Source organism: Quercus lobata, chromosome 3, assembly GCF_001633185.2.
Source record: "Quercus lobata isolate SW786 chromosome 3, ValleyOak3.0 Primary Assembly, whole genome shotgun sequence".
In the NCBI taxonomy this organism is placed as follows: Eukaryota; Viridiplantae; Streptophyta; class Magnoliopsida; order Fagales; family Fagaceae; genus Quercus; species Quercus lobata.
Window position 1 is genome coordinate 19140109 of NC_044906.1, and position 16947 is coordinate 19157055.

General features: G+C 35.3%; 2 protein-coding genes across 4 annotated transcripts; one reads left to right on the forward strand and one right to left on the reverse strand.

Moving 5' to 3' along the window:
• Positions 1–1579: 1579 nt before the first annotated feature.
• LOC115980108 lies at positions 1580–7582 on the reverse strand. Of its 3 annotated transcripts, none has more exons than XR_004089336.1 (9): positions 7206–7582; positions 7009–7075; positions 6864–6903; positions 6600–6732; positions 6077–6148; positions 5827–5907; positions 4653–4731; positions 4424–4573; positions 1580–1916 (listed from the first exon to the last, which is right to left on the reverse strand). XR_004089336.1 is itself a non-coding variant. In XM_031102383.1 (8 exons), exons 1-8 carry the CDS (start codon positions 7491–7493, stop codon positions 4507–4509), a joined length of 810 nt encoding a protein of 269 aa, XP_030958243.1. In that variant the 5' UTR covers positions 7494–7582; the 3' UTR covers positions 4486–4506. The 3 variants fall into 3 exon arrangements, 1 of the variants encoding a protein (XP_030958243.1); XR_004089335.1 differs by having other exon boundaries at positions 1580–1956; XM_031102383.1 differs by lacking the exon at positions 1580–1916 and having other exon boundaries at positions 4486–4573; positions 4653–4714.
• Positions 7583–10268: 2686 nt separating this feature from the next.
• On the forward strand, positions 10269–11749 carry LOC115979519 (F-box protein PP2-B15-like). The gene is made up of 3 exons (XM_031101573.1): positions 10269–10529; positions 10864–10982; positions 11290–11749. Exons 1-3 carry the CDS (start codon positions 10269–10271, stop codon positions 11747–11749), a joined length of 840 nt encoding a protein of 279 aa, XP_030957433.1.
• The last annotated feature ends 5198 nt before the right edge of the window (positions 11750–16947 follow it).

Here is a 16947-nt window from a genome sequence, read left to right on the forward strand (position 1 = left end):
TATTATTATCTTATTATCAAAATAAAAAATAAAGCACGTTATTATTATAACGGCAACATTGAACTCTTATTGTATATAGACTTTGATATGGATATAAATTAAGGAAGCAATTTAAGAAAGAAAATGTGCTTCTTTCTCCAAAAAAAAAAAAAAAAAAAAAAAAAAAAAAAAAAAAAGAAAAGAAAAGAAAATGTGCGTGTCCCAAAGGAGCAAGACACGGATACTAAGGGTACGTTTGGTATACTGAATGGGGATTACGACAGGAATTGTAATATTTATTACTAGGAATAAAATGTGTTGTAATGTAATAACTAAACCTATTCATTAGTTTGGTTGCAAGTTATAACATTAGAATGAAACTTAACATTTATTTTAGGAAATTTCTTACTCATACAATTATATTTCCTTAAAAATTGTTATTCTTAAATTTAAAAGAGATATGTGTTATTTTTTATGATTTTTTATTTTTATAATTATTAGATGTATATGGAAAGTTTGTTTACTTGGAAATATATTAAGTTTTGAAATTATTGCACTTACTAAGGAATAGCTAATACAACATTTTAAAGAGGAATAGTTATTCCTCATTTTGAAGAATAGCTATTCATATGGAATGATTATTCCTTATAATAAAAACATAACCAAACTAAAGAATAACTAAACCATAGGAATAACTATTACATTACAGCGCCTATTACAGTCTACCAAACATGCCCTAATAGTCTAATATGAACATAACATGACATGACACGTCTTCAGCTTAAGTGTGTTAATTGTGCACACCATTTGTCGCATAAGCATTTTTATTAGTGAGTTAATGCTAGGGATCAAATTGACGGCAATGCGAAAATAATATAAATCAAATTGACTTGCTATTAAGATGTAAAAATCAAATTAACTTTGACTCTAAAATGTATGAACCAAAATAATATTTTTGTGTTATTTTATTATTCGAGACATATTATATGTTTTCAAAATAAACAATAGCTATAATAATATATCAAAATATTTAAAAATATATCTAAAATCAAAGAACTTAAAAAAAAAAAAAAAAAATCCACCCAACATATCGAAGAAATGCATATAGAGTATAATGGCGTGTCTGACACGGACACATCAAACTTTTTTGGAAAGTTAATGATTTTTAGGTGCAGATATATTTAAAGATAAAATTATTAAAAAAAAAAAAACAAAAAAACCATAACATATCTTTAGCATGATGGTCACTTTACAAGTAAAAAGTTTTTATAGGGTAAGACGTAAAGGTTGGGTTCAAGTCTTCAAGGAACTTTATATACTTAAATTAGATTAGTAAAATTTCTATATTGTAAAAAAAACTGAACTGAACGACCAAAAGAGAGACTATTATTCCGCCTACTGAGGCTGTTATTTGCTCAAGCCCCCTCAGGCCTCAGGTTTTTAGCTTAATTCATCATTTTGATAAACTTGAAAGGTATTCAACGTATGGCGTATAAAACAAAATTTGAAAGAACCATGACCTACCAAACTAAAAGTCACTATTTACACCATTTCCTTTATACAATGTATCCTTTGGTATTGGAACATAGGTATAATCCTCAAAATGATGCTTTAATATCAATAAAGAAGAGGATGCGGCATATTAGAGAACATGACAAGGTCACAAGATAAATGGTTGTAAGTAATTGTCAATTGTGACTTAAGCAGGCACAAGTCACAGACTCAAGAGTGTCACACTCAGTTTTTCTGTCAAGATTCAACTGCACATGTAAAGTTTAACTCAAGTCTTTCACTAATATTTTGGTGCAAGGTACTCTTTCTCTTTCGGTCTAAATTTGATCTACATAAACCCCAAGTTTCAAGGGTCAGTTGTTGCCCTTGTCCATAACCAGTAGTACATAGAAAATGAAAAGACACCAGCTTCATGCTTGTTGATGCTGCATCCGGAAGCAAATAACAACTTGGTAAAGAAGAGTCCTATCAGAGAAAAAAAAAGAAAACTTGGTAAAGAAGAGAGTCCTAAGAAGGATCTTAATTTGTACTCAAATTAAGAATGGCAAATTTCCAGGCTCATGCTTGTGGACATACTAATTATGGCCTGGATATTGAGAGTTGAAGAGGCAAAAAAAGAAAAAGAAAACTAAGAGTATTTAGTTAATTTCACAGTTTGTGTATCTCTTGCTTTTAGTTTTTGAAGCTGAGTTATGTCATTATCCTCTAGTCTATGAACCACTTTAAATTAAGAATAGATATAGCAGCAGTACAATCATAGCCAGTAACCACTCTGAAAGATATGTAAACCCAACTCCAACTCCAATTAGAAAATCAACAATTTTCCTGCTTATTTGCAAGTTTGGATTTTTCTTGACTTAAGCTACATTTTAGTTGTTCCTGTACTTGTTAGAAGACAGAAACATTAGGAAGGGAGACCACAAAGAATAAAAGAGACGTTGGAAGAGGAGCAAGTTGGAATTTGTTAATTAGCAAGTACTAGTTTACACCTGCAAAATCTTGTCTCTTTCTCTATGTCTATATCCCCCCCCCTCCCACCCACACACACGCATGCACAAAAAGGTATGTCTTAAAAATCTCTCTTTCTCTATGTCTATATCAAACACAACCACCTCCCCCCCCCCCCCCCCAATGCACACGCATGCACAAAAAGGTATGTCTTAAAGCAAAGTTGTAGGGGCACAAAAAATTTGTGCAGCAAGTTTCTTCACCTATATTGCAAGCAAATTTCTAAAAACCATATGCTAACCATACACAAATATTTGAACAATGCATACGATATTAATTATCTAATCTAATGTCAAGTATCTATGACCGCTAGGCCAAGGAACAGTTATATATTTTTTTCATCATAAACTCAAATAAATGACAGAAAACCAGATTTTGCTATGAAAATTTCCCAGCCGGGCTGCTAACAAGCTGAAAACCCTGCCGGAGACAGTTGTATGGACCCAATATATATGACCAGTGCTACATGGATCTATATCCTATACTACTCCAAATCAATGTAAGAAGGAAAAAGAAATCTAATTTGAAATGGAAATTTTTTAATACATTTTTTCTTTTTAGATTGTATTAATGCGTAACTGGTGTAAACACCAGATGCAGCCTCCGATTTGGCTGGATGATGGAGACCCACTGCCAGTTGAGCCTAATTGATATTTGTTAGAACTTATTTAATTTAGGGATTTACCTTTATTTGCTTTTAATAAACTATCGCTACTATTAAAACCTTAACTATTAGAAAATGTTGAATTTCTTTATATAATCAATATTCTAGCACCCGCTCTCATGTGTGGGCTTAGTGTTGGGGAGATAAACACCTTAGGGAGCTTCCTTGAGTAATTAATATAACATATAGAGACACACTTTAACCCAAAAGGCCTAAACTCAATGGGTATGTGCTCAATTATGTTATATTAACCACTCATTCTTCTCATCTTTATTCAATGTGGGACTTCACTCACACGTATAACCCAACAATCTCCCCCTCACGTGTGAGTCTCTGCTTCTCTGTAGGCTTCAAGACCTCTCTATGGGTCATGAACAAGTCCTACTCACTCCCCCTTGCCTAATGGGCTTTTCACTTCATCAATGCATCATCCATGAGTCTCTCGTACGCCATCCATGGGAACCACGTATCAACCCCGCACGTTCATGTCCATGGGAACCTTGCATCATACCATTATTTAGCACCATTAGCAATATTCATTTGTTGGGCTTTTTTTCTTCTCCAAGATCTTTATGTGTGGGCCGTTAAGGCTTTCTCTGTCCCCGCTGGGTAGGGACCATGAACACCTCACCACCTTCGCCGCACATCACCATGGGCTCTGATACCACTTGTTGGGGAGATAAACACCTTGGGGAGCTTCCTTGAGTAATTAATATAACATATAGAGACACACTTTAACCCAAAAGGCCTAAGCCCAATGGGTATGTGCTCAATTATGTTATATTAATCACTCATTCTTCTCATCTTTATTCAATGTGGGACTTCACTCACACGTGTAACCCAACACTTAGAATCCCCTCAATAAGTGGTACCTAATATGTGGAATTTTTAACTTTTAAAAATGGGAAGTACAATGGAGTCAAGTGAGAAAGTTACTTTACGTCACTTATGTATCTTGGGGATCCTATTTAAAATTTAAACGCCCCAAGGTTCAGTATTATTATACTTGACTAGACTAATAAAATATTGTTGGAATTTTTCCAATGGCTTGGTACCGATTCAGGGTAACTCTAAATGCTGATTTATAATTTTTGTTTTGTTTTTATGTTTGTTTTTACCTCCCACTTGGTGCTGAATCCTAAGTTTGTCTTCTCTTTTTGAGTTTTTGTTCTATTTATTTTCATAAATTTTCTTGACAATATTGTGCTGCATTAACTTTGGTATCAGATCTTATTGTTCTGCATCACTAACTAAACTCACCTCAACAAAGCCTTAAGATAAATATTTGTTAGTAGAACAGCCAAACTTTTGAAGAAAACAACTTCAAGCATCAGGCAAACTTTTTAGTTGGAGCTCCAATTTCGACAAAGACAGTGAACCCTAGCAAGTGAAGCCATATAATCATCAGACCTGAAATAAAAAAATGCTATTAGATTCATCTAAGTGTATGGTTGGATTACTGAGAAATGTTCATATTCTGAATTCAAACCTCTGCCCGTAAGGAGATTGGCATGCAGCAAGTATGTGAAGCTTGGCCGCATCAGCTTTTTTCTGCACAGATTATAATGCTGAACTGTGGTCAAATATCCACAAAAGTAACTAAGCTTAAGATGAGATCAGAAAGTGACCTTCCAAGCATTCACCCACAATTAAAAGATAGCATCAGTATAATTTTTGTAAAAAGTTGTCAATAAGCTCATCAGTAATCATGTGCCCTACATGATAACTCAGTTTACTCTTTTATTGTAATGTCAAGGGGTCATCATAACACCAAGGTTAGAGAGAACGGAAAAATAAATTCCTGTTACTAAATGAAAATGGGATCAATTCCTTACTCCAAGTTATCACCAAGAATTGCTAATATAAGACTGCAAAAAATGTCCCCAATCTCCTTTCATAATCCCTTTTTTTTAAATTTTTTTACCACATGAAAAAATGAGTGCTAGATTAATAATTCCATGGAACCTCAATTTTGCCAACTCAGTTCACCCTCATTGATAACTTCCCTTATGGTGACTACCTGACATAACTGATAAATGAATTAACTTAGGCTACTGAGGGAGGCTGAAGGGATGTAGGTGATAAAAACTACCCCTTTAGTATTTAATAGTAATAGTTACACTACTTGAAACAAAGCTCCTTTGTATTTCTTTTCAAGGAGAAAGGAATTCATTCCCACAAGTTTGCAGAACAAACCTGAGGACTTTGTCTACATCCAAACATCCCCCAAAAAAATGGACCAAATGACATATATATGATTTTACTTCAATCATCAAGAAAAGTACACACTAATCAGTCAATCTGGCCTTGTTTCCTTTTGATTTCTCTTTTAAACCAGCAAAGGGGATTTGAAGACATATTTCTCTTGCTATTGAGCATAGAACCAATTTCATTATAGGAAGCCCATCATAAACCCATATTTTTCCCTATTAAGCATAGAGACTCAACATCCAACTAGTTGAACCATAATCTCAAATATCAGCTTGAAAACTAGGAACACCCAAGTTATAGTTATATATATATATATATATATATAAGTGGGAATACGCAAATTATATTGACCAACTATGCATTCGATATGTCTACGAATGTTAATAATTAATTGCCTAACTGAAATACTGAAGCACAAAATAGCGAGAAAGGTTTAAATGCTGAGAACAAACCTCAGATTCATAATAAAGCCCAGCATACAAAGAAGCATAGAAGTACTCATTCCCCTGGCCATTAGAAAATGCAGCAACAATCTGTGCAGTAAAACCAATATTTGAGTCAGATGAAGTTCTTAGATTATATACAACCATAAAGACCTTAACGGGGTAGGTTTTAAGTTCCAAACATGCTTAGGTAGACGAAAAGGAAATCAGGAAACAAAAGAGAATCAAGAATTTTTAAGTCAAAAGCATTAGATTACACCTTTTCAGGATCCCCACCAATTTTGAACAAGTTATAAGCTTCCTGCATAACTGGTCGTGGGTCTATGCCAACCTGCATTCAGTAAGTGATGAAATGGATTTTACTTATCTTTCCACAGTTCACACAGTCACATGGAAGTTCTACTACTATAAAATGGACAGAAACATCAAATCCCCTCCAATAAGTCACTTTGTTCCGGCTACCAGGACCTTTACCTACGGATACCGATTAGGCAGTGAAATTTATTCTTAAATCAGAATGTAGCCTATTCAGCCCTAAAAATAAAATCATAATGTAACCTACTTTACCATGTCAGGTTATGGATCACCTAATCAATTTTGCACAGATACACACACATTTACATATATTTCAGTGTCTTATGCATAGGGAAATACCCATTGGTTGTTTAGCAGGTGATTAAGTCTTCAAAATCAACACATGTCGGCTATGGCCTAATTCAGGTAATCCTATTACATTTCAGTAAAGTCAGTGATGGTGTTCCTTCTTTAACAGTGAACATTACCTCAAGAAATCGCTTCCTTGCTTCAATAACTCCATATAATTGAGCTTCACAAAGAAAGCACCATATGGACTCCTCCGTGTCATTTGGATTTTGTGCAACATCTATCCGGAATTGCTCTGCCCCTTCTTCAAACCTATTGAGAAGTGAGTAAAAGCAACATGTTTTTTTCTTGATTCTAAATTTCTACTTGTTATTTCTTTGCCTGAATTTTCTCAACAACCAAACACAGGCACAAAGTAACTAGAACCACTAAAGAATTAGTACCTATCAAGATAGTACAGTGATAATCCCCTTTGCCAAAGATCTGAAAACAACAATCACCAATTCAATCTAATCCAAATCAACAAATAATACAAATACAAATCCAAATCACAAAAATGCATTATAAAAAAAATTCCCTACAACCTACATGCCTTTTGACGAGGGTCCAACTCAATTGCCTTATCAAATTCCGCTACAGAACCAAGAACATCACCCTTAACAATAACAAAACATTCCAAATTACACAGACCCAAAATACTTATAAACCAAAAGTACATAAACACAAAGATAGAAACTTTAAGAACTAAAGAGTGTAAGTACATGAAGCATAGCATTTACATATACCTGCCTAAAGAGCAGCATTCCACGTCTAATGGCAAGTATGGCTTCACGAGCATTGTTACCACCAGTTATGGCGTCCCAGATGCCAGAAACAGAAGGTAGGAACAATCTTCTAGACAGTGTTGTTGGTGGTGGAGTTTGGTGACTGTAAATTCTTGAAGGAATAATGGTGGTGAACAAGTGTGAGTTAGAGTGGGTTTTGAATGGAGATGAAGGTGAGTGTGTAGAGTGAGTGAAATGTGAATAAGGAGACATGGAAACGGTTGGTTTAAGGATGTGGGTCATGGCCATGAATGAAAGAGAGATAACCTTAAAATGGGTAACTGAGAAATATGAGATTGGGAGTTGAAACTTGAAACTTGAGCTCAGTGGGAGTGGGACATGGGGACCAGCAGTTAGGGACATACAATTAAGTGATAAGGCGCCAATGAGAAACAAATCTATGGAATAGAGTAATTAAAACAATTTTGATGATTATATTGATAAATTCTAACTCTAAAGCCCTTAATCCTTTTACCTAAAACAAGGATTAAAAAAAAAAACTCATTGGATTTTAGTATCTTTTTTAGAGTGTGTATTTTTAAATTTGGATGGAATTTCATTGCATTAGAAAAAGAATTTTTAAGTTGCATGCTATTAGTATTTTATTTTTTTTAGAAGATATTAGTCTTTTAATTGAAGTTATTATGAACTATTGTTTGTATAAAATTTATTTCTTTATAATTATTATAATTTAAGTGCTTACAAAATATGTTCTCAAAAAAAAAAAAAGGTGCTCACAAAATATTAAAATATGCTACCCATTTTGGGTTATATTTTTTAAATATATTAAAATGTGTGGTATGTATGTCAAGTGTCAACTCAATATTACCCATTTATTAAATAAATTGAAATTAGATATTTATATATCCACCAAACATGAATGTTAAGCATGTTACATGAATCATGTCAAGTCAATTTGTTTAATAAATACGTCTTGTTAAAATTGAGGAATTTTGACTTAGTTATTAACAAGTTAGGATTTGTGTGTGTGTGCGCGCGCGCGTGTTGGGGAGATGGAAGATAGAAACAAGTTAGGATTAAGTGGTGGTAATAGTATAAACATAGCAAACCCAAACCCACAAAGTATAATGGATTTGTTAAGTGTTCTCTACCTATCAATTGAGGCCCAACAATGATCCCTGTCTACCTCGTTGGTTCAGAATCAATTTTAATACTGCTACGAGGCCCAATAAGATTAACTTTGCTGCTACTTCAAAATCATATGGGAAAGATCACATCTGCTTAGATTAGTGTGAACACTATTATGGCGATCGATCCTTATCTTTGAAAGCGATTCCTTCAATGTCATTGATCTCATCTTGTACTCTGCAAATTTCTCCACCCTAATCTCTATCCTCCAAATATTGGTGACATCAATATTGGAGGTGCTATCTCCATAACATTTTCACAACAAATCATAGGTGGTTAGCTGTTATTGATTTAAATTTGAACCTAGTACTAAGATTACTTTTTTATCCCAACAATAACAACCAGTAACAACTTGTCACTTAAAATTTGTAGTAAAAATATTGTGAAAATATTGTAGACATATCATTTCTCCATCAATATATATTGCTTCTAAATCCTTTCCCTTAATTTTGTTCTTCCTTTTCACATCTAATAATTAGAATTAATGAATAGTGTTTGGACTCACTTTTGTACCAACATTTCAGAGGGAAGAACAGGAAGAATATGGGATGGAGAGATTAAATGATGTACCTATATCCGGATATCCCATCAATTTGTACATATTAAGAACGCCAGAGACTTTGCTGGGTCAAAGTCTAAGCCATTCCACGTGCTTAATAATTCATTATACTACTAGCATTATAATAATGGATATACGTTAAGATATTAATGGCTTCGTGTGGAAAGAAAAAGTAACATAGTCCAAGCCCCAAGAGGGGTGGCCCAGTTGGGAGAGATCCCACATGCAAGCACAAGGTCCCTTGTTCGAGTCGTGACGGGTACCGTGTGGGAGGAGGGTGTCCTAGTTTGCATTGTGCCTCTCCTGTTGGCTCTCTTGGGGTGCTAGGGTGAGGTCTGTGGCGTCCCAGTCACAGTAGCTATTGGTCAATCCAACATTCCCTAGCGGGGGGGTGCCCCTATTAGGTCACGCCCTGAGGGGTTAGTCACAAATGGTCGCCCCCGCCCCCCCTTTTGTTCATCAAAAAAAAAAAAAGTAACATAGTCCAATAACAGCTAAAGCAATGTCGTCCACGATAAGTTTTTATTTTTATTTTTATGGTTTTTCAAGTTTTGACCTCATTTGATAAAAAAAAGAAAAAGTTTTGACCTCATATATTTAATTATTAAATCAATGGGTAATCTAATATTGGCTGATTAGTGGCTACAGCGGAAACCGAATTAATGTTTGATATTTGGTCTAATATGGTTGATTACCTCGATCGCTAAATTTTGTTTGACACTTAAGGTCCGTTTGGATTGAACTTATTGTTGTTGAAACTGAAAATTGAAAACTGAAAACTGAAAATACTGTTGTAAAATAATTTTTAAATGTGTAAATATTACCGTGAGACCCATTTTTAATATTTTTTAATACGTGAACAGTATATGCATAATACATAAACAGTACATACACTGTTCATAACAGTAAATGCTGTCTCTCAAAGTCAACAAATACGGAAAAAAAAAAAGGAAAACGTAAAACTTTGAAAACGCAGACGCCGGATTCAGTGGAATCCAAACGGCCTCTTAGAATGTGCTAATCTAGCCAACACGTTTGAAACTTTTTTTTGTCAATGAATGTATACATCACGTTTGAAACTTGGACCAAAAAGAATATCAACTTGAAGCTTTTGTAAATATATATATATATATATATATATATATATATATATATATATATATATGATATATGCATTATCCAAAAACACACACATAAGTTAACAATTAAGAGCAAGAAACCTGAGAAAAGGACTTTGCTTTTGATTATCAGCTTTGGCCGGGTGTTGCATATATATATCATTGCTAGTACCTTCTAAGATTGTTATGTCAAACTCAATGGGAGGATTTATTGACATGTTGCCAAGAGATTGTGTATCCAAAATTCTTTCTTTCACCTCTCCTGCAGACACATTCAGATCTTCAATGGTGTCATCCATGTTTCATTCTGCGGCGGAGTCTGATGTTGTTTGGGAGATGTTCTTGCCAACTGATTATATGGATGTTATGTCAAGGCTGATCACTCCTTTGACATTTACTACGAAGAAGGAGCTTTTTGTCTGTCTGTGCAATCCTGTTCTCATAGATGTTGGTAGAAAGGTAGGTTTTAAATGATTTCCAAACTCTCCCTTAAACGTTTCTCATGCATATAGTATTGACATGTTAGGCAAATAAGTTACTTGATAGAATTAGTTCTCACGAGTATATTCTATTAATTAAATTGATAAAGTATTTTTCAATCGAACAAGTAACTTAGAATTGAATTCCACGTACACCAAAAATATTAAAAAAATCATATCTTTTTCTTATGGTAAAAAAGTCATAGTTATTACGAATTCTTTGATAAAAGATAGATTAACTTAAAAATTGATTCAACATCACATGGCATAGTTAATTCATTTTTATTTTTTGTTTTATATTCCCAAAAACGCAGAGCTTAAAGTTAGAGAAATCATCTGGCAAAGTATCATATATGTTGTCAGCAAGAGAACTTTCTATAACATGGAGCAATGATCCAATGCAATGGAGCTGGAAATCAATACCTCAATCAAGGTTACTTTTTTCATGTTCTTTAAAATCACCTAGAAATTTATAGTATAAGAGTATGATACATATTGTTCTACATGGTAACTTCAATTTTTTCACTATTTATTAGTGACAAATTTTAATTGAAACATCTTGTTCATTTGGGCCCATAACTGACCCTACTTATATTATGCACTAATTATAATAGAGTATATTGATGGTATGAAATTTTTTGTGTTATTAGATTTATATATTGTTTCATATGATTGGACAAAAAAGAGAGAGGAAAATGAACTAACCAAATCTTTCAACTTTTTCAAATTTTCTTCCATAGGTTCTCAGAAGTGGCTGAGCTTAGAACAACTTTTTGGTTAGAAATTCATGGCAAAATTAGAACTCAAATTTTATCACCAAACACAAGATATGGTGCTTATCTTATAATGAAAATTTCTAATCGTGCATATGGGCTCGATTCAATACCGTCTGAAGTGTCAGTTGAGGTGGGCAATGAAGTTTGTCATGACATGACTTATCTACGTCATGAAGATAGAAAGAAGCAACAAATGGAGTGCATGCTTTATAGGAACCGCACAGAAGTGTTGAGTAAGAGAGTGATAGAGGGCACTGAAGGAATCTCAAATGAAAGAAAGGATGGATGGATGGAAATTGAGCTGGGAGAATTTTTTAGTGGTGAAGCTAACGAAGAAGTGAAGATGAGTTTGATGGAGGTTAAGGGTTATCAATTAAAAGGAGGAATCATAATTGAAGGAATTGAAGTAAGGCCTATACATTAATGAAGGAATGTTTGCGTTAAAGTGAGGGACAAAAAGTCAAAAAGAGTACAACAAAGATGATACTAAACAAAAGAAAAAGATAAAGGTGTTTGCTTTTCCCAGTTTATGTGTGTATACTAGATTTGATTGATCCTTTCATTTGTTTTACGTTTTAAAGTGCAAATGTATAAGGTGAAGGAAGATAGTTGAAAATAAAGGATTTTAATTGTAGAGAATACATAGTACAAGCCACACTGTATAAGATCTCTTACTAATTAAATTTCTACGGACTCCATTTTCTCGTGGTCCATTTCCCTTAAAAGGGATAAGGTATCCCATAGAATTTCTTCCTTATTTAAATGTTATATATTTATTTGATTTAGCTAGTTGCTTCAAAAGTTCTATTTCTTTCAAACTTGAATCAAGCATGTGTAAATTTAGTTAAAGGAACCAATATTTCAAAATGAACTATTTATTTGTACTGTGATATTATGATATATGATTAATTCATTATACAATTTGACTATACTCTAGACCCCGCTAAAAGTGGTTTATGTTGACACATAAACTAATTTCTTTTGAGACATATACAGGCTTGCACATAATTTTTTAGTACCTAACATAAACACTAAGTATTTATAGAAATATTTCTTAGGGTGACCTCAAGATGCTTGCTATACATATAGAGGTTTTGAATGGAGTACCTTATAGATATCATGAAGCCTTAAAAACCATTAGATCATTCTTTTGGGGATAATTTTAAGCAAGGCCAACTCTATATAGTAGGCATGTGAGGCAATTGTCTAAGGCACCCAAATATAAAAAGGTCCCCTAGTATTAACCAATAATAATGATATATCTTTACTTGTAAATGTGTTCATTAAGCCTCTATTAGTCAATAGACAAAAAATAATATAAAAAAATGAAAATGCTAAAGCAAGTACAATTCTTATCAATCATCTAATAAATGATTTGGCAATGAATGTAGTTGGTACCCCTAGATCCTAGCAAATGTTTTGTTTGTATGTTTGTTTGTTTGTTTTTTTTTTTTTTTTTTTTTGGGGGGGGGTTGGTGACATGCATATATCACTTTAAAAAAAAAAACAAACATAGAAAAATAAATTCTCTACATTTAATGTATAACAGACGGTTGGTTTTCTTTATGTTAAAGTATAGAACTCATAGTTTTCCACACACAGAAGCTAGAAAATCACTCATTATCTCTTTTTCTCTGACAAAACATAACTGAAATCAGCATATTAAAAAAAAAAAAAAAAAGAGTAAAGAGTTGCTTTTCTCTCTCTTGAGAACGTCTTCAGTTTAACCAAGCTTTCGACGGCGCCTCTTCACTGTGGCGCTCTACCCCATACCCTCCTTCTCCTTTTCCCGATTATTTTAGTCTTCCTTTGTTCCTTTCTATACTCCTATCACCTTCCTTCTATTTATTTCTTATCTTTCCTCATACTTCTTTTACACTGTTTCAACTACTAGGACCCATCTTGTGTGTGGTGGATTGTGGAAATCTAGAAACACCTTTTACTTTATACCTTTTGTTTATACTAAAAAGTGTAGCTTTTGTTTCAACCTTTTTCTCACCTGCTTCCTTTTGTCCTACCTTTCCTTTCTTTTGACTGCGTGTCTCTTTTTTATCTCGTTTCCTTGTTTTGTTCTCTGTTTGGTATTGTTTGTCTCCTACTTGTGCTAACCATAGGGGACCACTTTCCAGCTAGAGAGTTTGGTTGGACTGAGAGTAGTGGGTCCAAGATCGGTGTTGGTCCCTTTGTGGAGGAATGTGATGCTTCTTCACAAGAGAGTGTGGGCAGTGAAGTGCCTTTTGCTAGGCATGGCCTTGTTTTGCAAGCTGACGCTAAAAACCTTCACATGCAAAGAGATTTTTGGAGCCATTGTGCCATTGGGTTCATCTTGGATTATCGAAAATTCTCCGTACATCATCTCCAACAAATAATCAACTCTACATGGCAGATTAGAGGGGTGGTTTCAATTATAGGGCGTGATTCCTTCTTCTATCTGATACACTTTGAGGTTTTAGAGGATTTAAACCACTTTTGCTCAGAGAGGCCTTGGGCAGTGGATGGAGCTTTTCTGGTACTGGAGAAATGGAGGCCAAATATGGTGCTTAACAGACTACAGTTGAACTTTGTCTCTCTATGGGTTCAACTGCATGGTCTTCCCTTAGAATACCAACATCCAAAGTTGGCTGAGTGCATGGGAAAGATTATGGGTTTTTTGTAAAAGTAGACTGGGAGGATCAAATACTTAGGAACATTAGATTTATGAGAATCAGAGTTCGAATTGACCCTTGGATGCCACTGACTGTAAGCTTCATGCTCTAAATGGATGATGGTTCGAGGACCTGGGTACAATGTAGATATGAAAGGGTCCATAAATTATGTGTCCGATGTGGTTTGATTGGCCATACTAGAAGCCAATGTAGTGAAAGCATGGATGAGATAGAGAGGATGCTCATTAGACAACGCAACCGAATCCAATGCGTTCATCAGGTGTAGTTTGGATTTGATTCTTTAGAAGCTCACTTCCTTAGTGAGCTTCGAGCTTTTCACAATAGACAACGTCGATGGACTACCCAAGTTAGGTATGGAATCCTTCAAACCTCTCACCATTCCTACCTTCACAATCCAAACCATCATCTTCATCAAGCCCCACCTCAATCCAACTCCTCCTCTCATTCTCAGGAGGATGATTAATAGGTGTTTCCTGGCCCTAAGACACCCCACATCCCTAATCCCTCAAGTATTCCCCCTTCCAACCTGTTTCCCCCTACCTTGAACTTTGAAAACGAACATGCATCATTAAATTCTGGCTTTTTTCCCCTATCCTTAGGTACTTCTATCATCCCCCCCCCCCTCCTTTCAATTCCTTTATTTCATTCCCTACTTAAACTCACACCACGGATCACCCTCCCAACCCCTCACTTGATCAATCCCCCATTGACCCCACTGACAATGTCCTTAACACTGAGAACACTGCTACCTTTACCATGCAACCTCTTGGGGCCATCCCCTCTGATTTTTCTCTTCATTGGACTTGGGTAGCTAATAGAGGACCTTTTATAACAAATGGTGTTTGGCGAGATAACTCTAAGGCTAGTTCTGAAACTGACAGTTATGAGACAGTGGTGATGTTCAACCTTGATAGACTTAATGAAGGACGTCTTGAATGGGTACGAAAGGATGCATGGGGAGGAGGGCAATTCTTGAGGACCCTGAACCCCTTATTGAGGCTTTGGTCCAACGGGTGGATAAAGACGGATTTAGATGGGAACTGGGTGGATCTAGTGATGGGCCTCAAATACACAGACTTCAAACAATTGGCCAAAAGCTTAATGGGCCTCACTTTTTTGTTTGACCTTGACCTACATCACATTGTTCATAGTTACTCAGTGAGCCTGGATACTAGGCTCAACAACATACTACCCTCTGAATCGGTTGACTTTGGCCGAGGACCTCCTTATTCACCTTCAATTGCTTCGGATCCTGGTACCTCAACAAATTTGCTCTGTGAGGAATGGTTGGATGGGAATCAAGCTTCCTCCAAGAAGAGAGTTAGAGCAGAACTGGGAAGGATTAGAAGGAATGGAAGGAATATAAGACAGAAACTCCTCTGTGGATTCTTCTCAAAAGAAGGTAATCTTAGTGCATCACTTGATTCCCCCTGTTACTTTGTTGAAACTTCTGTTTGTTTTACCAATGGAATTACTCCCTCATATCCAAATGGGTGCTAGGAAGCTGACCCTAAATAGCTTCCCCAGCAGCCATGAGGATCTTGAGCTAGAATTGCAGAGGTTTGGGTAATCCCTCTGCAATTTTTCAATGTCAACTAAAAGCCCGCGACTATAAACCTGATTTTATGTTTCTTATGGAAACCAAATTAGTTCAAGGGAAGGGTAGAGATATTTGGCATAGATGTGGTTTCACTGATGGTTGGGAGGTTCCTAGAGTGGGTCTTAGTGGGGGGCTGCTCCTTGCTTGGATGCCTAGGCAAAGTGTTAGTATTATTTTTGAGTCTACTCACCTTATCCACATCAACTTCTTGGATAATAAAGGTTTACCTACTTCTGTCACTTTTGTTTATGGTCACCCTAAGCTAGCTAGAAGGGCAGAAGTTTGGCATCAGCTATTAGCTCTTAAAACTAAAGCACACCCCCAATGGATTTGCATTGGGGATTTTAATCAGATCCTGACTAGGGAGGAGAAATTCTCTTTCACATAGGGGAGTATTGCTTGTGCCAATTTACGTCAACAAGTTATTTCTGAACTGAACTTATGTAGCTTGTCTGCCTCTGGACAGAGGTACACCTAGATGAACAATAGAGATGATACTAACCTTGTTATGAAAAGATTAGATAGGGCTTTTGCAAGTATTGATTGGCTTAATCAATACCCTTCCTACTCTCTGAGGAATCTACCTATTGTTCGATCGAATCATGGCCCTATTATCCTAGATTTTGATTACCTCATTCCCTTTAGGAAAAGGCCCTTTAGGTTTGAGCATATATGGACTACTCATCCTTCATGCAAAAACATGGTCCAACAAGCTTGGCTATTTCAGTCTCATGGGTCTAGAGCTGAACAATTATGGAAAAAACTTCTTAAAGTTAAAAAGATAGCTTTGGCTTGGAATAAGCAGGTGTTTGGGAAAGTTGAGAGAGTTATTAGACAGAAACAAGATCAATTGCAACAAATTCAAAATTCCATTTCAACAATTGAGGATGTTAGGTTGGAAAGATCTCTTAGGAATGATTTAAAAGAGCTTCTAAATAGAGAAGAGTTGATGTGGGCTTAAAAGGCAAGATCAAATTGGATTCTCCAAGGGGATAGGAACACTAATTTCTTTCAGACTGTGGTTGGACAAAGAAGGGCTCGAAATAGAATCATACAAATCAAGAATGATCTAGGGTGCTTTACTGAAAATCCTAATGAAATTGAGGCCATCTTCATTAATCACTTTAGGTCCTGCTTTCAAAATCCAATTCAGTTAAGTTTTGATAGCATCGTTCAGAAACTTCAATCCCTCCCTATTCCTTCTCTCTCCCCTCAACAACTTGCTTCCCTCAACAAACCCATTACTGCTTCAGAGATTGAAGAATCTGTTTTTCAAATTGGTGTCCACAAAGCTCTTGGGCTTGATGGCATTCCTGCTTTTTTCTTCCATAAATATTGGGGCACTATCAAAACTGA

Bases quoted from the DNA above. Each gene is read 5' to 3' on its own strand.
- LOC115980108 (XM_031102383.1), bottom strand. From the start codon at position 7,493: ATGGCCATGACCCACATCCTTAAACCAACCGTTTCCATGTCTCCTTAT. The intron at 6,733-6,863 runs GTACTAATTCTT...ACTTCTCAATAG, and splicing joins TCACTGTACTATCTTGATAG to GTTTGAAGAAGGGGCAGAGC. The intron at 6,149-6,599 runs GTAATGTTCACT...TACTGAATGCAG, and splicing joins CAAGGAAGCGATTTCTTGAG to GTTGGCATAGACCCACGACC.
- LOC115979519 (XM_031101573.1), top strand. From the start codon at position 10,269: ATGGGAGGATTTATTGACATGTTGCCAAGAGATTGTGTATCCAAAATT. The intron at 10,530-10,863 runs GTAGGTTTTAAA...CCAAAAACGCAG, and splicing joins TCATAGATGTTGGTAGAAAG to AGCTTAAAGTTAGAGAAATC. The intron at 10,983-11,289 runs GTTACTTTTTTC...TTTCTTCCATAG, and splicing joins AAATCAATACCTCAATCAAG to GTTCTCAGAAGTGGCTGAGC.